This window comes from Haliaeetus leucocephalus, unplaced genomic scaffold (genome assembly GCF_000737465.1).
Source record: "Haliaeetus leucocephalus isolate CR32 unplaced genomic scaffold, Haliaeetus_leucocephalus-4.0 Scaffold417, whole genome shotgun sequence".
Classification (NCBI taxonomy): domain Eukaryota; kingdom Metazoa; phylum Chordata; class Aves; order Accipitriformes; family Accipitridae; genus Haliaeetus; species Haliaeetus leucocephalus.
In genome coordinates, this window is record NW_010972853.1 from 2,940,827 (window position 1) to 2,966,762 (window position 25,936).

Sequence of the window (25,936 nt, forward strand, 5' to 3'; positions counted from 1 at the left end):
AAAAAAAAAAAAAAAAAAAAAAAAAAGACTTCCTAACAGCTCAAAAATAACTTCAGACCTCTCCTTCCACCACCTTACCTTCCCTCTATAACTAAAGAATGGCAAGGCTTGTCCCATTCTACAATAATGACTGCCTGACAGAAGGAAGATGTTACTTTAATGGCACTGTAAGGATTCAATTAATACTTCCTTTGCACACAAACCTATGCTTCATTTTAAGTTTACCTACGAAACATATTTTTGATTTAAATGACAGTGTTCTGTAACTGACTATAGATAAAACGTGAAAACAGTTCTGTACTTGTTAAGGTTAAAGGAACTATCCTTTTTAAATACATTAGACTAAAGATTTACTTAGATTCAAATTTTAGGATGGAAAAGAGAGCAAAGGGGATGATTAGAGAATCTACCTGTAGCACTGAAAACTCTTGAATGATTTCTGAAATGGCATAAATTGTTTCTGCTATAGGCAAAAAGCTATTTCCAGTAGATGTAATGATGTCAAATGCACATTCTAGGAGTTCTTTGGGATGACAGCGGTCTAACTTTCGAGGTCTGAAAACTCGCTCTATACAGTATCTAAAGGAAACATTGAAGAACAAATCAGCATCTTCAGTGGTTACTGTCATAAAGCGTGGCATCTGTGCAAAACATCATCTCTATGTCCCTTACCTTTTCAAGTTTGATATGTTATTTCTAGCTACAAATCTTGCAAAAGAAATCTGCAAAACAAAATACATGAACACTGTTGAAACAAAAGATTCAGTCTGACTAGGCTCTGAAACTGGAGATGAATTACTACTGTGCAGTAACACTTGTACTCTCACATGTTATAATGCCTTAAGTATTTGCCATAGCCAAGTAGTATTAATCTAATCATCCTTGCTGCAAGTTTTAAATAAAAACATCTCCCCCTGCCAAGTTTCTAGAAGAGCTTGGAGGGGGACACAAGGACATTTCTTAAGTTACCCTAATGCATGCAAAATGCATCATAAATCGACTATGAGCATATTAAAACATACAAGCAGGTATTTTACTGTTTACATAAAGAAATAAAGGAGTATTTTTTAATAAATCTTTGGTCAACACATTTTCCAAAACAAGCAATTCCAACGGAAAGATCTATTTCGTAGATCCTGCACAAATCCTTAACTGTGAATCATATTATATAGCTTGATGTTATAAATGCAAAGGAAGGGTGAGTCAAACTGACCTTAAGTTAATGAAATGGAATATAAAAAGTCAGGTTCTTTAACTGTCAATAATAAACAAAAGATAACACTTAAGCATTTATGTGTTAAATTAAGTGCAAGGTAATTAGGCCAACATTGCATATAATTGGGTATTACTGAGGAATCCAAACAGTAAAATCTGAACTGTGCAAACAGCAATTCCTCTCAAGAGTAGAATGACCTTGTGACAACATCTGTTTGAGGAACATAAAACTGGACAGACTGTTACCCACATTCTCTATGAAGACATATAAATATAAGAAAGAGATGAGAATATTAGAATTTTCACTGGTCACTGGAAAAGTCTTGTCTCTTATATGTGCAAGAAAAAAAAACCCACAAAAAACCTCAAACCAGCAGTGACATCTATCACATTTATAATATGGCATTATTTTCACCTATGTTAAAAAAAGAAAGAAAGAAAAAAAGAAATAAAAAGGAAAAGTCTTTTTCTTCCCTATGTGGTCAGGACTCCAGCTGTCAAGACCAGGAGTACAGCACTAAGGAATACAGGAACAGACACTGAAAGATACGCTACTTCAACAGTCAGAAGTAGTATAAGCCTAAACCAAATTTATCACTAGTCAATCAAAGGTATCTACAGACACTACCAGCACTCTTCAAACCCAGCTTTGCCTACAGAGATGATACTACTTACTCTGAGGTCATAAGGAAGCATTACCAGCATCCCACTCTGATCCATGAAATATGAAGCTTCATTATGTTCGTATAGTTTTTTATTTCTGGGCATTAGCAATGGAGTATGCAGCTTGATGGCTCCTGCACAAAACCAGTAAAATACTATTATCTCCCATTTCAGAAGTAACATCTGCTTTTTACAAGCTCACGAACAACCTTGCAGGGCATGATAATCTCAACTAACACCTTTTAAAAATTACATTATTTTAAGCATCCTTGATAGACCTTCCTCTTCCACTGTTCAAAGCAAGCCATCGAACAAACTTTGATGTTCTATCTTGCATGCTTCTTGGGCTCAGCAGGCAGCCCACAGAGAAACAAACTGCGAATTCCACAGCTCCAGCAGAATCCTCACCTTGTCCTCCCTCTTTAAACACCACCTTTCACAAAAGCATGCACACAAAACAGATGAGAAACTCTACAGATACCAGTAGTACTGTTTTGGTCTAGAGGCACTTCCAAAGAAAACAAGTATTGTTCAGACATGTTGCATCCCGTGTCTCAAAAATGTACAGGAAGTGTTTACGGTTCACTTTAAAACCTCATAAAAACCTTCTTTTTCTGGCTATATTTTGCAACCATCTATCGTACGAATTCAATCTTTATTGAAACCTTACTATTAAAAACAGTATCACTAATCACTGAAAAATACTTTCCTGTTTTAAATTCTCTACTGATTCTCACACAGCTCTTCTATTATAGACTCATGTCTTCAATTAGATTTCAACATAAACATTTAAATCAGGAGAAAAAAAAAAAGCCTCAAAACCAAGGAAATGCTTTTAACCATTACAGATGGGAGATACAAGCTAATGGAAAAAATATATATCCAACCCCTGACAGTTTTTTTCCAAAAGAATGAAAAAATTTCAATCTCTAAAATGCTGACAAACACTTTCCAAAGTCTGTCAAGCTTTAAATGGTGTGTGTGTGTGAGGAAGTAACTTCTCCTTACTTGACTTCATGTTTCTCATTTTCTCATTCTTTTGTATTGCCAAATGCTGATCATGCTTAGTCAGATTATGATGTATTAGGAAATCTCCCTGTTTCTATTTTAAAATTCTCTATTTTTATATAAAATAGTATCATGAATGCCTCTAAAACAATACAATGTGTAACATTTCAAATGTGACAGTGTGTGCATAAATTTTCTTCCTCTCTTAAAAACTAATTTTAAGCAAATACTACTGCTAATGACTGGATAGAGTCCTGGAAAGAAAAAACATCAAAGACTGTTAAACACCATGACACCAGCTGTGGCTCAGGAAGCTCCTGAACAGCAAATCATTGCTAAGAGCAGTATCACTGAAAGTACCACTATGCACTTGCTCTGCTTCCATGCTCTTTCTTAGGCCATTCCCATTCTGGCTATGTTCAAAGAGAGGTTACTGTGCTACATGGATGCTTGGTCTTTCACTGTAGAGCTATCCCTATATTCAGATCTAGATTTTATGTAACACTCCCTATCTCTAAAAGCTCATATAGACTTATCAGAACAACCAAATATGTTTGAAGATATAATTAAGATTTTCACTTTTCTTTCTGTAGAAAATAAAAATAGTTCAGATTTGAAGTTAACAGCTATTACTGGATGCCGAAATAACAGCCAAAAATAATGTAAAGCTTCAAATGATATGCAACTACTGAACGTACTTTCTGACTCATGTGATAGCAGTAAAACTATTCCATTCTCTTAAATCCATTCAATCACGAAAAAGGAAATGAATGACTTTTGTCAACAAACCCACCGTGTCTTTTAAATATCCGGCTGACAATCTCACATACATGCTGCTGTATCTTGGCTGCCCAAATAGAAAAACTACCCTGAAACCATCACAAATAAAAAGTACATATATAATTCATATGCCATGAACACTCCATGTAATATAGGCAATAAGCATTCTGCTATCTCGTCCCACTATAAAAAACTGTAATTGCTTACATAATAAAAAATAACTACAGCTACACAAAGCATTACTGTACTGTGTTAGCTTGTATTTCTTTAGATTTAGGAAGATTTTAGAGTTGAGAAACTGAGGATTACTTTGATTGCCATGCTTAGAAAGAGAGGAAAACATTCAGAGGCAACACATTCTGTTGGCAATCAGATGCAAGTACCATTAGTTTGACAGAAGTTCAGAATAAAGGAGGTAATCATCTGGACATAAGCTTAAAAGTTTTAGCTGCTACAATCAAATACTGCTCGTTTCTTCATTGAAGAATGAACCTAAGGTTCAAATGGCAAGTGGTTATTCAAGCGCACATAGTATAGTCTGTAGCTTTAAATGGGAACTAATGTGACAGTTAATCTTAAGAGATAACATAATTCTCTCAAACATGTTAGAGTTCACCTGTATAAACATTTTTTTAAAAAATCCAACACAGGAATAAAAACCCCACACATCCCTGTAACACCTACAAACCTTCAGCATATCACTGTCATAGGTATAGTCTATAGCTGGAGATATACGCTGTGAAAATATATGACTCATCATAGTCCGGTAGGCCTTTCCATCCACGTTTGCTAAGGTATGGTGGAGTACTTCATGGAGTTCAGACTCTTCCATTTGTGGTGGTGGAAGATGTTCACTTTTTAACAGCTCCACAGCTGTTGGTCGTGCTGCAGGATCATGGTTCAGGAGCCATGTGATAACCAATCTCTACAAATTACATCAAAATTTTCTAGTTTAGAATAATTTTATATACTAGCAGTATTTACAACAAACTTCTTAGTCACATCATATTAATGAAAAAACTATGAGACTCTACAAGGGACAAAAAAAGTAGGACCTGAATCTTTGGGGTGGATATTCTTTGCTTATTAAATTCTAATTATCTTTTACTGTGTTATCTGAATAAAATTTACTATCACAAAAATTATTAGAAATGTGCCTCCTGGGATGACAAAATATGTAGTATCCTTTGTTGTTCTGTTTTATGCTAGCACTGGCATCTCTTTATAAACAAAGTTAAGACAAAGCAGAATCATATGCGTAAGAACAAAGATTTGACAGTTACAGATATTAAAGAAGGGGGAATCTTCCTGGCACATTACAGTAAACTGTACAAGATGGAAACATTTTTATGGTACTAGTAACAGGCAGATTGCCATTTCATAGGCATAACAGACAAAAAGCTAATGCTAATGTTCAAGAAAAGAGTCTACTAGCACAAGGAAAAAGTTATGTAGATGGTCTAGACAGAATTACACTGCTCCTTATGACTTCATTTCTTTGCCATGGAGGCATCCAGAACAGCTCTTGGCAGCTCTTTCCAAACTCAGAGCAGTCAAATTAGCTTGCACACCTCTTTCTGTTCTGTGACACAGATTTTTTTCAAAAGTTTAAGTTTAGAGTTCAACAATATAGCTGCCATTTGTCTGAGCCTAAAAAAGTTGAAACTGTCCCTCAGAGCTTAAAAGGTATGCCAGTGAATTCTGCATTTCTTTATGATTGTGCTCAGGGAACTTTGTGGGTAAAGTATATTTCTATGTCAACTTAGTATATTGAGATTATTTTTTTCCTTACTTTGTTCTAATGTCATGTAATAAGAACTTGGCAGAGATTTCTAATTTAAAGTTATGTGGGAAAAATTATAATTAACATTTCTTGACAGGGAATACGTAATAGTTAAAATGGCTTCAAAATTACCTGCTTTGCATGCTTGACTTCATCAAAATCTTTAGGAAATACAATAGTGGGCTATAAAAAAAAACAAAAACAAACAAAATACAACACCAAAAAAACAAAAACCACATTTGAATTATAACAGGCAGTCCAGCTTGCTCAGGCTAGTCTTATTTTTAAGTTCTATGTATTTAAACACAGAAACTAAGCATTTTTATTGCCCATGGGGGAAAAAAAAAACCAAACCAACAGAAAAAAACCCATGGCCGATTTAGTTTGAAGAGCTAAAAGGAAAAAGCTAAAAATGAAGATAAAACCCATACCACAAGCATTTACCAACTACAAATACCAACTGGTTCCTGGGAGACACCCACCGGGTCTAAACCTAAGTGTACTAAAGCCATGATGTCTTTATCTGACCTTTACATCTCTAATGTTTTGCACTATAAAAATTAATTTCACAGGTAGAACACTAACTGTTAATACCATTAAGGAATCCACAATGCATTAACAGAATGTCAATACCAGCTCCAATTTTATTCTTCACTTTTCATTATATATTTTATAAACTTTTTTTTTTTTTAAAAGCACTCCATGTGGAAACATTTTTGCTATGTTTTGCATCCTTTTACTTCTCTTAACAAACTATTTGATGCACAGAATTATTATCTTTTATATCCGTGTACTTACCAGTCTTAGCTGACCAAGAACAAAGATCCTTTCTGATGCAGTACTCATGGGATGGTAAGACATTTCAAAGAATATTATACCCAGACTGAACAGGTCCACTTTCTAAGGAAGAAAAACCCAGAAAATTAAATATAATACCCGTGAATTCTTTGAGAAGATGATAACATAGGAAATAATAATATTTTGTTTAAATTTCACAGTATATTACAGCCAGAGAGAAGGGTAGATTTTTTTGTGGTTTTGACTTGGTTGGGTTGGTTTGTTTGGTTTTTTGGGGATTGGTTTTTTTTTGGGGGGGGGGGGAGAAGTGGGGGCTGTTAAATGACACAATCCATTAAGATTTGGTAGATTTAAATGCCTTCTATCATCACAGCACTGCCATGACATGAAGGACTCCCACTCTGAAAACATTCTTGCTTTGAAATTCAGCTCGTCTCTGCATATAAACAGGATCCTCTTTGATGAAAAAATACACCCTCACCTCCCCAAAATCACAGCCTAGGAATCCAGGAAAGCAATATATACTTCTGATGATGACATTTTACCTTTAATCTATTAATTTATAAAGGTCCTCCATGATTACCTGCTTTCAACTTGAAGTCGCTTGCACCTAGTCATGGTCACAGCACAAGCAGAAAAACTGACTTGCCCACATCCTCCTACCCTTGGTCTCCTCTCAAAGGAGGAGATTGCCTTGCTTATCACAGCAGTCCCACCACACCCTGTTCCACCTTGAATTCACCTTTGTTGAGCAGGAATGACCTAAATTGTACCTGGTACCTTAGATTCCATGCTACCTTTTTATTAAGTCTACTCTAATCATACCTGATTGTATGTAGACTTAGTGCTTCCTTGGACCTCTGGGCTGACATACAGCGCAGTGCCAACCATCCCTGTCAAATTACCTATGTGGCAAAAGATGAGAGTACTAGTTTCAAGAAAGTGGGAGAGAAACACAGCATCAAAGTCAAGAAAAAACTCACTCATCTTCTGTCCTCATTTCTTCTAGGTTGGAATGCAGTCCTTATTGAGAGAGACCCAGTTGAGAGCAGTTTGCAAAACAGACAGTTCTTAACCTTCACATGGCAAGTATCTGTGTCAATCTATAGTAGCTAAACCTACCTATTGCTTTACAGAATTGTGGTAGGTCAGCACAGGAATAATACAACTAAATTTCACTTCCATTACAGTCATCTTAAGACACAGAATGTATGAAAGTTTTCTCAAAACACAAAATTCAGCCTGTTATGGAAGGTGTCAAAAAAAACCCAACCAAACAAAAATCCCTTAAGTCTTGAAATTGTCCTGTACAGGCAAGAGAAGTGCGGATGGAACAGAAATACAGATCTCTATATACCTCACCATGAGAAAGCACTGATCTATGGCAGAAGGCTAGCAGTAGAAGCAAATCATTTTTAGATAACAGTCAAAACTGCCAGATTACATGTAACATATCTACACAAACGTTGGTGGTTGTTTTTTTCCCCCCAATAAAAAAGGTTTTATTTTCAAAGAACAAATGGAAGTTCTAACAGAGTATACAAGACTGCAGAATATTAAGTGTTTGCTTAAAATCATTTAGAACAAGTGACTATGTAAACTAACCTGATGGGTCAGACATAGCAGAACTATCTGAGTGATTTTCTTCTTGTTTAGAGGCCACCTGAAATCAGGAAAACAGACATGCTGTAAATGGCACTTGAAATGCTTCCGTTGGCTTTTCTTGCCACTTTGGTTGGCAGTACATGGTTTAATTCTAGAACCTTAGAAATAAAAAAGTTTATGGCATTCACAATATAAAGTCCAATGAGCACTATGTTTTTCTGTTTTATTTTCATCTTTCGTGTTATTACAACACCAAATTCAAGGTTTTTTTCATTCACTTTCAGCTGTACTTACTGCATTTGCTGGATGATCTGTAGCTAAACCAAAATCACCAATTTTGACGTGATCATCTGAATCTAAAAAAATGTTCACAGGTTTCAAGTCTCTGTGGATCATTCCCTGTTACAGCAGGACAATAAAAAAAAAGACCCACAGAATATTAAAAAATAAACACAATTCAAAATAAAACTCTCTTTATAATAGACTGGAAATTTGTATTACATACTTTTATTACAGTGGGAAATCTACAGCATTAAGTCACTGATGATTAATTCAGAAGTAAGACTATAGTCTGCAGCCCAGAAGCTAGAAGCAATTTTCAGTGCTACCAGAAACCTAACAAAATGGTTTTAAAGGTGATCAATTTTTGTGACAAAGGGAAAAATCTGAAGTAGTTCATTATAAAATTCAAGCTTATGATAAAATATTCTAACCCCCTAGAACCAATTAATAATGGAAAGGGCAAGGAACGAACCTTGCTAATAAACACCCCAAAATGAATAATATGAAGAAACCCATACAGAAAGAGGCATAATGTAGATATTATGGACAGGTTATAACTGTCATATTTACTAACCTTTTCATGGATGTAAGCTAACCCATCTAAAATTTCTCGGAAAAGCCTCCAAAGCCGACTGGTGTCTTCGTATAATCCTTGGTCAATAGTATCCCTTAATGTGCTCTTTTCACAATACTCCATCTTCAGTTGTGCATATGTAGGGGACAGAGAGAAGAAAGAGTAGTGTTGTCAAGAAGAGACCATCAGAAACTTGTATCTGTGTGCATATTAATGCATGGTCCTGTAACACACACTTCAGGAGCAAACAGTATCATCAAAACATTCAGCTGTTTGGAATTTTCCCGAGAGCTGTCTTTTAGCTAGAAAACATGCATTTATGGGTCCTAGCCCATTTTCTGGGACAATAGTATGAGCTTGTAGAGCAGTATATTCTCCAACGTTCATGTCAAAACCAAGGTGAAACCAGCCAAGCCATAATGTATGTTTAAGCCAAACTTTAAAGAATCTCTGGCTTCATTTTACTTGGTTTCTTAACTGCTTATATTATGATTATACATAACACATGCAAACAAGCTTATTAAAATCTAATTCCATCTAATTGTACCTTCCTTCCAGACAAGCTCTAGCATTAAATGCATTATAAAAAAATAGCACATCACCACAGAACAGTTACCTATGATAGTCGACTTCTCCCAGAAATAGTCTAACTCCTAACACAAAAGAGCTTGAAGTTGCAAACCTACAGGAATTTTATTCTGTGCCTACTGTTAGGCCATACAATTGCTTTGCAGATTACTGTTTTCTGTTAAAAGAAAGTGCATACACAATATAGTGCCTTTGAAGAGAATGAGGAAGTTCTCACATCTGTGAAATACAGCTTCCCCCCTGGAAGTTAACACAGTACACTTCAACTCCACATTGGGAATTAATACCACAACCAAACTCAAGACATCAGCTACAGTGTTAGGGGATTGGAATGGATATTCTAAACAAATAACAAGCATAAGGCAAAACAATGCTTTGGAAGCCACGGACTCAAAAAGGCTGCTTGGTTGGGTTGTTCTAAGGTTAGGTCAGGAGCTGCCAACTTTTACTTGTACACCAGCAACAAGAGTGATCCCATCACACACTATGGCACTACAAAACTTGGCTCTCTCCAGGCATGTTATGTTGTGCCTTGGAAGGCATAACAAGCTGTGTGCGCTGCACAGTGCCTTCTGCCAGCCAAGCCTTTCAGAAAACCAATCTATTGCAAAAACAACACGGAACTTAGTCTCATTTGCATTTTTTAAAGGTCACTACTTTTCTCAAGAAAATCAGAAAGTAATTTCTGCACTTCAGAATAAACTGTATACTTTTATCTGAAAATGCAAGCTTGTTTGTACCTGAATGTACAGGTAATGCACTGTCTGAATGACTGGTGTACTGTCTTCTTCTCCATGGCCATTCTTTTCATTGCCTTCTTCATCCTTTATCACAATAAAAGTAACAGAACAGTTAGCTACAGGAAGCCATCCAGAGGCTTTTTTTGTGCATCCTACTGTTTTTTAATGGCTGGAACACATTGATGAGAACTCAACTTCTACAGCTAGGTCTGAGTAACAGCAAAACAATACATTGACATTTTTAAAGTACCACTGCTTCTAAATAAACTAGAAAAACAGGTGTGACCCAACTCTCATTTTCAAAGTGAGAACAAGTAAGATTCTGCCATTGTTAAACAGTGGAGGAAAAATATTCCAGAAGATCTGGATGAAACCTAAATCTCAAAGTGTGTCACATTTAAAAAAAAAAATAAATTGGAAACTAAAATCTACAAAGCTTACTTTATAATAGAGTTAATAATGCAACCCTTGCCCCAACCAACAATTCGGGTGTATAGTTTATATATAGATACAGTGAGCAACAAATGCACTGCCATATTATTAAATCATACATGGAAAGCTTTTTCATGCTAACGTACATTAAAACAGAAAGAGGAAGGAGATGAAGCATTTTACAGATCAGGATTGGCAATGACAGATTCTAAATGCTGTATGAAACTGCATTAGCTTTCTGACAAAAAACTTAAAATCAACTAAAACCTTACATAATATTCTGACTTCCCATCTCTTTTTGACTGCTAGCAATATGTATTGTCACCACTTTAAAAAAGCAGCTAGTATGAGCAAATATATTGGTTTATATCATCTAAAAACAAAAAAGAATTTCAGCTTTCAGATGATGTAAGGCAATCCATATGGTTAACTGATAAATCAAGTACAAAAGGAAATGTTAAACTTGCAATAACCACGCTCATGACTTTAAAGTGCAACTAGCATTTAGCTCAATGAACACTATGGGAAACAGAATCCAGATTAGCTGCATCAGACTGATTTCTATGGAATGCAGCTCATGATGGCACAACATTTACTCTGATGGAACATCACCTTACATGGTTCTGTACTTACACCAGAAGTGAAACAAAACTTCTGAACTGACCTGTTTCCTTGTCAAAGACTATTTTATGATCTTTTATTTTCACTAGCTTTATCTTTATACTTACTGGAGGATTACTGTTTTCATCCTCGTTATCAAAAATGATGTCACTTTCAGAATCTGTGGTTGGCCTGTTTAAAAAAGAGAAAGAAAAAAAAACCCAAAAGTTTTGGGTACCAAGAAATATTTACTAAGAAATCTGGAAACTTTGCAGAAAAGAGAAAATCTAAGCTTCTGTTGAAGACCTTCTGTATGCCTTAAACAAAAAAGCAAAACAACCCAAAATCCCCAAAAGTATCTTGCTTGCAAAGCAACACTTCCTTTGACAGCCCAGTCACTTAAAGGGAAGGTATAGATTTGTATGAGTAAAATTCAATTTCTATATTCAATAAGCAAAACTGAGATAAGTTTACTTGCTTGCTTAAACAAAAAACCACCATAAGTGAAAGAACCACTCCACACACAGAGGCAGGTATGGAATATGTTAATAAAAATCAAAACAAAAACAAAGAACAAGTAAGGTATTTTTCAGGATTTGTAATACTTCTCTGTTATTAAAAACTTTACTCTCGAGGTTGGAGAATACAGTCCAATGTAAAGTAAACAGTCATGCATTCTGACACAAACAATACAAAACTTCGAGAAGCCTAAACCAAAATTTTCCTCATACACTCACAGCTTTTAGCTACAAATTTCATCTCCCTGGCTATCTGACTGCTGGCAAATACACTCTTTTTGAACCAGAGGACAGAACAAAAATGCAGTGAACTACCTCAGATAACAGAAGTGAGAATGATAAAAGACACAAACTTGGAAAAACCAAATCTGCTCATGTTCCTTATAGTGCCAATACTGAAGCCTACTTACAAAAATGAATGCGAGAACACCCCATCACCATCATCATCATCATCGCTGGACTCCTGATCAGCTCCACTGAATTTGTTGCTAGAGGATCTTTCACATGAAGTACTCCACTCAACTGAACTTGTCAAAACTGGAGGAGGAGCATTAGCTTCCACATCATTTGTCTCCTCAGTGGTAAGGATGAAGAGACCAGATGTGGTGGGCATTCTTTTCTCTTCAGTTGTTTCAGATGATGATGCAGTGGGAACAGGACTTTCATGTTTTTCTATCCAAGCATTGTAATACCTCACAATATTCTCATGGTTCAAGCGGGAAAGTAATGTTACTTCCCCCTTAATCCTCCGAAACTGCTTGCTGGCAGGGTTTATGCGGATACGTTTCACAGCATAATAGCAACCATCAAGCTTATTTCTCACCTGCAAAGTTCAAATAAATCTAAAGTCAAATGCTTACAAATGCCTTACCAAGTAGAGCCAGAAGTAGAATAATTTCATGGAAGAGGAAGTTTTCCTTCCACCTGAAAAATGACTAGAATTCAAATGCAAGCTTCCCCATACTGACAGGCTTCTCTCCAGACTCACAGTAACCTCTTGTAAAACTTATCAATTCCAGAAAAAACACACAACACAGGCACAGCATACTAGAAGATAATAAATAAAACCATGCAAACATTGAGTATATTGTTTTGCTTCAGAGAAAACAAACACATCCCCCAAAAGGATTCCATAGAGGGAAATAATTTTTATACCATACCTTGACAACTGCTCCAAAAGCTCCTTTGCCAAGTAATTTTAGCTCTTCGAACTCATTGTAGTAGCGTGAAAATTGTCTCTGTGTTTCTGTGAAGAATGAAGCGCTGGATATCTGACTGCTGGGTACAACTGTCTCAATGCAATCTATACCTGCTGAATCTGTAACGAGAATATCAAAGTTAACCACCGTGGATGGTATAGGGATAAGGCACAAGGGACTGTCAAATAAGCATCAGGAAGAAGACAAAACCTAAATAACTTCAACTGCAACTAAAACCTGAAATACAGAAGTGCCCTGTTGTGTAAGCTCTGGTACAAGCACAAACCTTAATACAGTTTTTAATTACTAACATTAATTATACTGGACAAAGGAAGTGATTTTAACAAGAACATAATGAGGGAAGAAGTCTCATTGCAACAGCATCTGCCAAGGACAAAGTTAAGTGTGACATGTACACCATGCATAAGGTGGACGAATTTAAAGGTTTAATTAAAGCATCAGCTTCTTCAGCTGATGAGACAACAGCAATCAGTCCACCGCAGCTAGTCATCGATATAGAAGCTAAGACCATACTAGCCTTTAAATTAGTTAATGTAAAACACTTGTGCAGCCTTGTGAAGCTCTAGCACAGCTCAATTTTTCTGTTACTGCAGGCATGTAGTCTGCTTATTTAGCAGAACATGGAAAGAACCAAGTTTCTTACCATCTAGATTTTCTTCAGCTACAGGTATTTTCATTCGTGGAATGTTTATAAAACTATGTTGTAACAACTGCTGAGGAGTCCATCTTTCCTTATCTTCCAAGCAAACACATCTGTTAGCAAACCAAGGAGAGAACTGTTCAAAGACCCATTCTATATCAGGCCTAAATGTTCAAAGAGGTCTCCTTATATTTAAGTTATCACTTTCATCATTCAGATGGGAATCAGAAGCAAAAAACAGACTAAATGACTTATCCACAGTGACACACAAAGTTGGCAGCAGGGCAGAGAAGACGAGAGCACCACACCTGTTCTCCTGAATCCCAGATTAGCAACCTGAGCCATGAGGGAACAATCACCTCTTCTCTAAAACCCGTTAACTAGCGACAGAAGGGGATTTAGCTGTTCTTTCAAAAAACTGTTCAAGACTTTAAAAAAAAAAAAATCAAAGACAAAAAGATACAGGAACGCAAACATACTTCTCCAGAAAGTCTTTGAAGTCAGCAGGTAAATTGGTAGGAACAGCAACTGGATATTCCTTGGTTACTTGGCCCTGGCTGAGTGAAAGCAGAAGCAAGCCCAGACTCCATACATCTCCTTTTTTTCCAGGTTTGCTGGGAAGACCATCCTCACTAAAACGAACTTTGGTTTGCTCAAAAACGTCTGCTTTGCAGATATCAGCTAAGCGCTTGGAAATGCTGTAGTCCGTCACCTTGATGTTTCCTTCGGCATCTACCAGGATACTGGAAGCACAGAGAACTTTGTGCACTACTGAATTATTGTGCAAGTAGTCAAGAGCTGACAAGATCTGGGTCACATAATGGCGCAACTGCTCAACTGGAACTGGAGTCTCTTTCTGCAAGTATGTAGAAAGGCTGCAACCACTTATGTGCTCCACTAAAATGTCCACCACAATTGAATCATCCCGTTCTTTAAGGTTCATACATTTATAATGTACTATGTTTGGGTGACTTAGCTTCGTCAGTGAGCTGAATTCTGTTTCTGCACCCTGAAGCTGTTAGAGAAAGACAACATAACATGCATTGTGTCATATCTCACAAACACACCACTACTAATATACATAACATATGTAAAACACATATAAAATATGTGACATTCTCACCCTTTTCTGGAAAGGAAGTATTGCACACAAGGCGCAAGAACAACTTTGGTTTCTGCCAGGTAAGCCTGATTTCCCTGTTTCTTCGGAATATTATTTTATTTACGCATACTTGCAAATACACTGTCTTGCATCTATATTATTTTAAATGAAATCCTGAATACCCCAATACACCCATCTTCTTCTGTGGTGCAGATACTCTAAATGCTAGCATTTTCAAGCTCATCACCACCCTCTGAAGTTTAATATAAACTAGCAGCCTCAAGAAAAGCATTGAACCCCACCTAACCTTTATTAAGCCAAATGCAAAATATGGGCATTACCTGTTTCTTACACTTCTCAATCTTTTCCATTTCATGCGTTGTAAGAAACCTTCCCATCTTTTTTTGCCAGTGCAGAACCCACTCATATATTAAAACAAAGTCTCCACTGCGAATTTCCAAGGCATTGTAGAGTGATTTACCAAGCTGTTCATCCTTGCCTGTACATAAAGAGAGAGAAGAGGAACAGGGCTGCTTCTGTTTCTAAGGACTTGACAAGAGCTTCTGCAAATGCTAAATGAACACTAGTAAGCCTGCTTTCTACAATTTCAGAAATACAAAGCTACTTACAAGTAAACAAGATCCATACCTACATGGTAGATATGGAAAATATCAGGTGTGATAAGACTGAATGCTATGTAGCAGTAGTCAAATGCAAGCAATAACACATTGGCAAAAAATTACTGCACGTTTTAAAGAATTTCAGGTTTTAATAAATGCACACTCTTCCTGCGGATTAAATGCTGAGCTCGACACACAGTAACATTAATTGTTCATCCTCAACCTGCAAAATAATAAAGTTTTCTTTGCTCCAGAGACTTTCAGGCTGTTCATCCTACCACCAAGGAAGTGCTATGTTGAAAATGAACAATGAAAACATTTGATGGTGCATTCATATGGGTACTTCATGGAGGCCTTTTGGCTCTGAAAGTCTCCTATCGTTGCCTGTATTTATGTTTTCACTAAACCCACTGATTTTATGCAGCAATGGAAGGAGAGTAACTATGCATTTCTAACCCTGTGCTTATCACTGGTTTCAGATGTTACTGAGAGCTAAATGACTTCTTGCTTGGTTGCCATGTGTATCTGACAAGTTAGCTATTTAAGTTTAAAAGCAAATAGTTTTCAGTATTATTTTAGTTATGTAGAGAATATAAAGTGTTGAGAAAGTGGTTTTTTTTTATGGTATGGCTATTCAGTTATGTAATTGTATCTGAAGAAGCAAACTTTTACTTAAAATAGTCCCAAGAAAATATAAAATATTTACCACAGACTAACTTTTCCTATTACTCTCTCCCACTCTTTTGACTGTGAAATTTCACGATCCACAACAATATTCTCTCCACCCTTGCTGCTTGTACCTCTTAACATTGTTTATGTTCTCCCTAAAAAAAACCAACCCCCCCAGCCCAAAACCCAGTATTTCAGGCTGCAATTGTAATTTTGCTTACCTAGACATTTTCCTTTATGGACAATAAGTTGTCCGGCACCACTTGTGCTGAAGTTCAAAACTTCGTAATTTCCAGGGGACTCTTCATTATTACTAACAGAAAGCTGGCGTTCTCGTCTGCAACGTGAACAGAATGTTTTTCTCCACCTCAAAGATAGTATTGTTGCAGTCCCTAAATACATCAATTCTGCAAGAGGATTAGCTTTCAGAGACTTTTGTATCCAATAATAATATCCATTAATTTCAAAGATACTGAGTTAGTGCAAAGATACATCTCTGATTAGAAATCCAACATTTTAGCAGCAACATCATGCTGCACTGGGTCTCTATATTCAAAGCCAGGAATTGAATCCAAACCTGAAAACTTCTGCATCTTAGGATGACACTCCCAGTTGGGGCTGGATGGGGGGGGGAAGTAAACATGGTAGAGGCTCTGAAAAAAAATCTAAGTTTGACTTGATTTGCATTCTATTTCAAAACATTACAGAAAGCAAATATATGCAATTCTGGAACTTCATTCCAGCTTTAGCTTAATTATTTTTCCTGACTTAAAATGGGTTTTCCACTTGCCTCCTTTACTACTCTAAACTCCTCCTTCAAGAAAAGGAAAATTTTGCAAAAACTTTAAAAGCAAGTATGATTAGGGTGTTTGTTCTCACATGCATGTACAGAGCTCCATGTGAGATCAGAAAGAACTCAAGACCGCTAACCCAAACCAACCTCCATTACTTCTTGTATAATCTTTTTCAAAATTAATAGAAATACCACCACTGCAAGACTATCCTCCGCATCAATGCAATCATGTATAGAGATCACAGGAGTGTATGAAGGGTAATGCAGAAGCTCTTTCAAAATATTTAATTTATTAAAAAAATAAAAAGGTAAAAAGCGCTACATAGAAAGGAGATGGCACATGGAACTTCTTACAAGTGCTGTATAAAGAAAGATATACAAAGGAAGCATCTGGCTTTCTGAATTCAAATACATTTAATAAATGAAATTATTTTACATTTTAATAATCATCCAAAAGTTTGTGTCCCAATAGCCAAAATTTCAGGCCTCATAAACAGATAAAAATACAGCACCACTCTTCTTGTGAAAAGAGACTCGGAAAACTAAACACGTCTAGCTTTTGCTTAACTCTACAAACATGGCATCATGAGAAGTTTCAATATTTCAAAATCCTTTTTGATTATTTTCACCATTGTTAAAATAAGCAACTCTGCCTTTTTGGTGTTTCCACACACTCCCTCCCCATATAAGAACATAAAGTGTAAGAATTTGTGTGGAAAGTTAATGTAAGTCCATTGTATGTGTTCTGGATTAAAGCACAGTAACAAACTTTTGAGACAATTTTCTTGTTCCACAAGCACAGATAATGTCTCATTTTTTTATACTAAGATTAGCAAGAAGATAGGAAGATAGATTTATGGACTATCAAACACTATACATAAGCAACTGCCAAATGTGACTTGGGATAGGCAAAGGGAAGAGATAGCAGCAAGAGTCAAAGTAGTATAGATCAAAGAAATTCTGCATCAGGTATCTATCAGGGTTGCTGATAAATAACATTAAAACAATCTTGAAGCCTACAGACAAGAGAAAGCTAGGAATACACGATTTCCATTAAAACAACAGTCCAAATAACAAGTCATTGGCACAATCTGAATCAAAACTAGGAAAATTAATACCAGGGTATCTCCACTGTCCTTGACAGTTACATCAGTTATGGGCACAGGAAAGGGTGGGGAAAAAAAGAAAATAAAAAAAAGAAAACCAAAAACCCCAACGTAGCTATATCATCACCAATCCTAACCCAGATGAATTTCATACCAGCATAAGAACCCTCCAATAACTCTAATCTTCCATCCAATAAGTTACTCTGCAAATGCAATCAGCATTATCTGATTCTCCAACAGGCAACTTTACACTGGTGTATCTTTACAGCAAATGTTTTGAGATGAATATAAGCTTTAATTTATTGTACTAATCCAAAGCCTTCATTAACTGATTTAAAATAATTTTTTTCTGCAATTGTCAACATACTGCGTACTTCAAAGAAACTAAGTAAGCCCTGAATATATCTTCCAATGATTGCCAAATACCCTTCCAAGTTAAACTAAGGGCCAAACTGACTCTCTTAATTGGAAAGTTCCCAAGTTATCCATAGCACATGAATTAGTTAAACCATGCCAAATGAAGAGGGGGAATAGGTGGGGGGGGGAGAGACAGATCAAAATGAACAGCTGAGCAACACAGCACATTGCTCTCTTGCCTTCAAATTTCACTTTGAAATCTAATGTTCTGGGGAAAACAAAAAATTCCACATGCAAACTGACATACTTACTTTGAACGTCCAGCTGAATTTGGTCGGTGTTTATTATTCACTCCATGTTCCCAACAGCTCCCATTTAAACTGGAAGTAACTCTATATCCTGCAGTATCTCTCCTGTGAGAATTTTCTTGACTTGTCAGAGCAGCTATTTCCAAACGTTCCTATAAATCAGGAAAAACACCGAGTAAATACAGAAACTGCTCCTATCCTCAAAATATGTGAGTAATTGGCTATTATTCTATAAAGTCACCAAGATCACAAAAGAAATAGGTTTTCATGAGAAATGCACATATGAGGCTGACGAAGAAGTGCTAAGATTCAGAAAGTACATTCCAGCACTGTCCACAGGCAAGAATGCAAAGATTCTTTACAGTGAAAACAGAAACATTAACATACTAGCTTTTTTCTATGTCTGATTGAAAATATCAGTACACTTAAGATACTAATATACTAAACTATGTTCCCTTACAGTTGATTTTTTATTCCAGAAATAAACCCATATAATTAAGAACCTATTTTAGTCTAGATCTATTGGAAGCACAGGATGAGAAAAGATCTCCAGGACAATTCAGTCATGTAAACCTCTCAAATTTTTATAAGCATATGCTACAGTACTGGGAAGAAGTTATTGCAATGTTTTTTGCACGCCTGCTTAGAAAGAATACCTGTTTGGCAATCTCTTTCTTTTTTCTTTCTTCTCTTTTCTCTTCCTCCCTTCTCTGAATCTCGTTCAGGATTTCACGTTGCTGAAATGAATTTTGGTGCTGTTAATTGATGCAACAGTACATGCAATCAACTGCTAATCTTACTCTAAAAAAAAAAGCTATGATGCTGATTTTTCAAGAGTGTTATAGAGCACTTGTGGATCTCAAAAGAATAAAAAAATAGAAGTCAAATTAGCTCTGCTGAGGAAGTTAACACCACCAATTGTATGATATAGGAGAATGGAGTTGTAGACAAAAGAAAATTACTTCTACTGACAGACCCGACAGTACATTTTCACACATAGGAAAGATAGAGGAATAAGCTAAAACATTCTTTTAAAAAAAGAGCTATTCTATGCATATTCCCACAGTGTGGAGACTCCACACTAGTAGTCTCTGTGAGACTTTGATGAATCCCCTTGTTTGTAGTGAAGAATGTATGCGGGTCCAAGGTCTCTTTAGATTAAATTTATTGCAGAGAAGTCTGTCATACTGAACATTCCAGTCACCATATGGGTGAAGGAAAGTATGATTACCTATATGTCTCACTAATACTTCCTAGTTTAAGATGGAATGCGCTTAATACATACATCTGCTTACACTTTTGTATAAGGTCCTCTTTGTAAGTGATTTTCATAGGATCAGGAATCAACATTCAGATTTGTTTCAGGCATAAATATTTCTCAGGGTTAAAAACACATCATTAAAATATTACAACTGCAGCAGCAGACAGTTCATAGTACATATTGATCAACTCATATGGACAGGTGTGACAAGTTAATAATACACTAAACCCCACTGCTATGCAGGATGATTTAAAAAATGATTGTTTACATTACTTTAAGAATACAGAGTTATTCACACTTCAATTTCTCTTACCTCCTGCTCTTCTCTTCTCTTAACTTCTTGTGCCCTACGCAATTCCTCCTGAGCCAGTCTTTCTTGTTCTTTTTGATGATTTTTTAGCATTTCTTCATGAAATGACTTGGAAGGTGGTTTATTATACTCACTGAGAAATGACTGCACATGGTTGGCAAGTTCAAATATCATCACCTGAAAGAAAATAAATATGAATGACATGCAGAGTTCAAAGAACAAGTAGATCACATAGTAAAATGATACCCAACTCAAAAAAGCAATACAGCAGCAGCATGACTGCTGATTTTGTTACTTATCAGGGAGAATTTACCATATTTCAATATTTTTTGTCAGAACTACTTATTAATAAACTGCAACATGAAAAATCCCTGACCACAGTAGCAAAGATGGCAAAAATTACTGAAAGACAGCCAACTTCAAACATCTTTTTCTAAAATAAAAATAAAAATTAAAAAAATTCCTTTACTCATCTGCTTTTAGCCACATTTTTCTATTCACAAAGATAAGTTTATGACATGAGCTACAACAGAATAAATCCTTTGCAATTGTCTATTACTGCATCTACTGCTATGAAATAGTTACTTATTTCACTGCTAAAACGAAATCCAATCCTTCCTCTGCAAACAACCCCCCCCAGTTAGAACTGTAAAGCCACTTAAGGCATTCCACATTCATATAACCACAACTACTAAAATAAGAACTGCACTGAAAACTCAGCTGAATTCTGCTACATGGTTTGCAAGGTTGGAATCAATTTTCAGTTACTGTTTACTTGAACTGGGTATGTACTGATGATCTATTGACCTGTCAGGACTTAAGCTTTCATCAGTTTAGTAGCATCCCTTTATTAATTCAAGAAATCCATAGTGCTAATAGACCATCGCATCTCCAAAATTAAAGAACAGTACATCAGAAACATGCATCCCAGCAGTCAGCAGCACTGAGCAGGATCTGCATGTATAGGTGGGAGAACAGCCAAACTAAATTGTACCACCTGGCTGTAACAGGCTGACATTTAGAAGATTCTTAAACACTGAATCCCCTGCTTGAAAGTAAGACCGAAGCCAGGAGGCAATTCAGAATAGAAAGAATAGCACAATATGCATATATCTGACATATGCAAAGTAAAATACCTTTCCCAGGTTACTATTCAGAAGGCAAGGTGATCATGCACATATAAAAAAAAGGAGGAATCTCAATAATTAAAAAACCACAAATAATCTGCTGTTCAGTTTGACAGGTAACTGAGGTATTCTCTAATTTTCCACATTGCAGAATACACTTTATCAAAGAATACCTGTCAAGGCAGAGAGAACAGTTACCTCCCTTTCTCTGCAGAGAAAGAAATTCAGGACTGTACTGTGTATGTCATTCATCAAAACCATGTATCGTACATGTAACTCACAACTGTATCTACACATTGCTGGAGCAAGCATGATTCTTGCTTTGGAAAATTAACATCAGGAAAACCTATGACACATTTGTAGCTCCTTTCAATGAGATCAGAAATCAAACTGGGATTTAAAGCCCTACAGGCCAATAGCTATCCTGGGGTCAGTTGTGAGCAGACTGAGTATATATCACATGATTTAGTGGTTACTTAGAGAATTTGAACCTTGGATTTCCTATCAATTGTCCACACCACAGTCATTACAAAAAAGAAAAAAACCTCCAGAACACACTGTTAAACTGGTAATTTCAAAAAATACTGAAAAATTTGAGGAAATTCTTGGTTATTGAACAGAATGAACAAAATATCTGGCTAAAACAGTTCTTTTGAAAGTATCTGCAGAAAAATTGGCAATCAAAATAGAAGCATAGTATGTAAATGGAAAAAAGGCTTGATGCAGCAAGACTGAACGACAAGCAACCCCTGTCAAACCTGTAAAGTTGACAGGCTTAGGAAACTGAAAGCAGAATATTATCCCATTTCAGCATGTAATTTCCACAGCTGTGTACTTCTCACTTTTAAAAAGACAAAATGAGCAAATTAAATGTGTTCACCTGTAACATTGCCAAATAGTGAAGAAACATACTATAAATTCTGCTTTCACCAAGAATTCAATGTTTGCTAGTAATTATTTCAATCATTTCAGTCCTCAGCAACAATTGAAAGCTATTGTTAATAACAAACATACCTGGGGACTTATAAAATCCCTTAAAATAGATACAAGTTCTAAGCTTCATATGTTTTTCCATCTTTCTCTTTTTTCCCTATTCAGGAGGAATTCAAGTATCACTATTCCTACATACAGTAGGAAAAAATGCACAACGGCATGGAGTGACTGTGCTACAGCCACAGAAGTCAACTGCTGAGCTGGCATTATAACTAAGGTCTCTTGCCCTTCAGTTCAGCATTAGATGAATGAGATCACACTGAAACACTTCCCATGTAATTGCTGTTTGCTTTGACAGGTATAGCCACTTACAGTATTCAAATTAATCTGAAGACTGCAGAAAGCTCTTATTTTTAGAGTCAGTATTGCTTTTCATACTGTGAAATAACTCTGAGAATAACATGAACCTTTATATCTGCCTTTAAGCAGGGATAAAGCTTGCACTATTTACACATGCCCTGTATTTTAAGAGCGTGCATAGTCCAAACTTTCATTAATTAGAAACATTCTTAAGAAAGACAGTAAGTCTCTCCTTCTTTAGGAGCAATGCAACTTATACTTCCAATGTGGATGTATTCCATTATATTATACCACACGTTTTTAGAACTATTTAGGTCCAGTGTATATTTCTCAAGGAAGTGAAAAGCTCTTACCTCTCCGCAGCGTTGTTTTGCCAGTTGACCTAGTCTGGATTTTAATTCATTTATTTTCTCCTTTGACAAGCCTTTTGAATTTTTTAGTTGTATTTCAGGGACACTGAGGGACAGCAACAAAACATAAAAAAGTCCTCATCAGAAAAACTGAGTGTAAAAAGCAACAGAAGGTTGATAAGAATGGTGGGTGAGGGAAAAGGAACGGAATTCATAGTCAATTGGCAATTAGTCAATGCTCAAATTAGCAGTACATAAATATTACATATACAGTATAGAATAAAGCCAGAAATACTGATTTATATTCCCTACCAAATTTTCTGGCTGCAGATTACCTGTCAGTTATACTTAACAGGAGAACTACCAAAGAAACCCTGCAGACTCTTGTAACTCAGCTCTCAACCAGTAATTTACGTAACAGTTCTTGAAAAATATTACTAGCATAACATTTAGGTGTTTAAAATTATTTATCACCACTACGCAGGTTACACAAATCTAAAGAAATATATGCAATAAATAAGTAACAGCTAAATTTAAGGCATATTTAAAATCAAGTAAACAAGTAAAATGTCTGTAGTTATGCTATCTTAAATAAAAAAAAAAAAAAAATTAGAGTAGCTGTTATGTCGTGTGCTACAGGGTGTAACTGAGCTATCACTTGGTAAGGAATAACACTTCCCTTGTACACCACTCATGCCAAAGCACAAATGGACAGGCTAAAGGGAGTTACGCTTTGGACACAACCAGTGGCATAAGGACTGAACAAAATGGGGCACAGAGCAACACTTAACCCAGAAATTACTTGCCAACCCAAAATGCTGGGGGACTGATCACCTGCAATTCTTTTTACATTTTCTATGGAGCACTCTTCCAAAAGGCTAATCTACCAGAAAACAGAAACAGCAGATACAACTAAGACAGCAGATTGCTTTAAAAATGAAGATTCAGTCCCTACCTCAGCAGGTCATGAGCTGAAAAAGTTTAAAAAGGGCACTAAGATGCTAGCAGATACACCCATGTTTAAATCTCTCCAAGCTACAAATCGCGGCTGCAGTCTTGCACTGACAAATGCATCCCTATTATTCCCCATTGCACAAAAGACCACATCTAATTCAGGTGCCAAATTTCATAGTTGCCTATTATAAAATACCACAGGCTTAACAAATACTGACATGTAGAAAACAAAAATAAGAGTAATAAATAGAACTACATGTTTTTTCAGCTTACACTTTACTATGGAAAACAGAGAAAAAATGGTTATATTTTAACGTTCACTCACGTGTCAGGGTAGGTATGTGGACACTTGACCCACAGATCAACTTTGGCATATACTTCATTATCACCAGTCAATCCCTGAGGACGCAGGACTAAATTAATTTCAGGTGGCTGTCGTACCTAAAATGGAAAACAAAACTTTTTATTTAAAAGGGTTTTTTGGTTTTGTTTTAATGAAAGCACACAACTCTCACAACCTATATAATGGCAGAATTCAGGTTAGACCATCCAAACCATGAAAAAAATATATTAACCTATTGACATTGCTCAATGAGTGAACTGGTTCACTGATTATTACAGTTTATCCCATATATTTTTATAACTTTTTCTAATAACTGTAACTACATTTATCTGAAGAAGAATTCAGACAGAGCAAAAAGGAGGATTTATAATAAAACTCTTGCATTCTGCTTACTGTAGACTAGTAGTAGGAAAATGTTAAATAAATGTAACAGATTATTTATGGAGTATCACAAATTAAGGCATTCATTACAATACTGTTTCTTTTGTACTTGTTTTTAGGTCACTAACAAACACCAGTCAATATATATGTTATTTTCTGACATGGCAACAGACTATAACATCACATCTACATACACCTTGTCTGGCCAAACAAATAACGGATTTTTTTTTTTTATATTTCTGGTTTTGGCATAAAGTAGAATTTTAACAAGTATTGCCCTTCCCTCCCCATCCTGTTCAAACTGCCTACTCAAAATCAGAATAAAGTAAAACATGCCCATGTAAACATTCTAAACTTTTCCTTTTCAATTAGCAAATATTTTTTTTTTTTAAATAAAACAACCCAGACCTTAGTAACATGACAAACAGGGAGGGAAATAAGACCACGCAAACTAACAAATATGGAAACAGGTTAAAAGATGGTCACTATCCCCTCTACTTTCCCTTTGCATTTCCAGTAGGGAAAAGAACAGGTTAAGTCGAGAGGATGTCAGGTATAATAGGGACTGAGGTCTGCAACACTTCTGAAACCCAGCAAATAACTAACAGCGTTTGCATCAAACGCCATGAAGAAAAAAAAAAAAATTAAGTTCAGGTTTGTAGCAGGGGCTATGATCCATTTTGTAGAAACTAAAGAAAAAAGAATGTAAAAAGAAACAATAGCAGTGAACTTGGGGAACTGAAAAGAGCGATCAGTACCTCCAGGTACAGGAAAACAGTGCCACAGATGCAGCTGGAAAAAATTTATCAATTCGACATTGTGGACCCGAAAGAGAAATGAAAAAAAGTAGTGAGTACTAGACCTGAGCGTTAGTTAGTTGTAATTAAAAAAAAACCAAACCAAACAAAACCCAAACAACTATAAAAATTAAAGTTTTAAGTTATCATGGAAAGAACCACAGCATACAATAAATATGCAAAGATCGGCAACATGTATACCGATGAGATGAATCAATTAAGCAGGTATGTAACTAGCCGGTTAAGGGACGAACTAAGAGGCAATTCTGAAAAAACCTGACAACTAATTAAAAGGCGAGTTACACGCACAGCATTAATTACAGCGCGAACGGACCGATCTAGAGGATGAACTGCACAGGCAGTCAGCTACACGGCTGCCTACCGCCGGCGGGAGGACAACGGGCACACGGCAAGAGGCGAGGTGCGCCAGGCAAGAAACCCGCGGACTCGCCGCCAGCGAGGCAGCGCTAACACGGCTCCCGCCGCCGGGGCGGGCCCCCCCGGCCCCCCAGCCCCGCCGGTAACGGAAGGGCCCGCTCTGCCTCCCGCTGCGTCCCCTTCGCCCGGGAGGAGGGAGAAGGAGCGGCGCTGCCTCTCTAGCCGTTCACGGGCGCCGGGAGCGGGAAGAGAGAGCAGCGACGCGGCCGCCGCGCTCGGAGGGGCCAGGCGAGGGGCAGCCCCGCGCCTGCGGACAGCGCGGCCGGGGCAGGGCGCCCCAG

General features: G+C 36.6%; 1 protein-coding gene across 9 annotated transcripts in view; it reads right to left on the reverse strand.

The window, feature by feature from the left end:
- The window catches only part of EIF2AK4 (eukaryotic translation initiation factor 2 alpha kinase 4), a 41,342-nt gene that overhangs the window by 15,160 nt on the left and 246 nt on the right, over positions 1-25,936 (reverse strand). For 7 of the 9 annotated variants that reach the window (XM_010574197.1, XM_010574195.1, XM_010574200.1 and 4 more), the window contains exons 2-25: positions 24,022-24,137; positions 22,746-22,848; positions 19,976-20,149; positions 19,058-19,138; positions 18,405-18,553; positions 16,059-16,174; positions 14,890-15,047; positions 13,926-14,461; positions 13,450-13,559; positions 12,747-12,904; positions 11,997-12,409; positions 11,197-11,260; positions 10,037-10,120; positions 8,709-8,831; positions 8,147-8,251; positions 7,853-7,910; positions 7,073-7,152; positions 6,248-6,349; positions 5,582-5,632; positions 4,355-4,591; positions 3,680-3,755; positions 1,891-2,012; positions 673-722; positions 411-579 (exon numbers count right to left, since the gene is read on the reverse strand). In XM_010574197.1, coding sequence (XP_010572499.1) covers positions 411-579; positions 673-722; positions 1,891-2,012; positions 3,680-3,755; positions 4,355-4,591; positions 5,582-5,632; positions 6,248-6,349; positions 7,073-7,152; positions 7,853-7,910; positions 8,147-8,251; positions 8,709-8,831; positions 10,037-10,120; positions 11,197-11,260; positions 11,997-12,409; positions 12,747-12,904; positions 13,450-13,559; positions 13,926-14,461; positions 14,890-15,047; positions 16,059-16,174; positions 18,405-18,553; positions 19,058-19,138; positions 19,976-20,149; positions 22,746-22,848; positions 24,022-24,137 — 3,435 coding nt within the window. The remainder of the gene's footprint in view (positions 1-410; positions 580-672; positions 723-1,890; positions 2,013-3,679; positions 3,756-4,354; positions 4,592-5,581; positions 5,633-6,247; positions 6,350-7,072; positions 7,153-7,852; positions 7,911-8,146; positions 8,252-8,708; positions 8,832-10,036; positions 10,121-11,196; positions 11,261-11,996; positions 12,410-12,746; positions 12,905-13,449; positions 13,560-13,925; positions 14,462-14,889; positions 15,048-16,058; positions 16,175-18,404; positions 18,554-19,057; positions 19,139-19,975; positions 20,150-22,745; positions 22,849-24,021; positions 24,138-25,936) is intronic. The other 2 variants (XM_010574196.1, XM_010574199.1) reach the window with 2 other exon arrangements.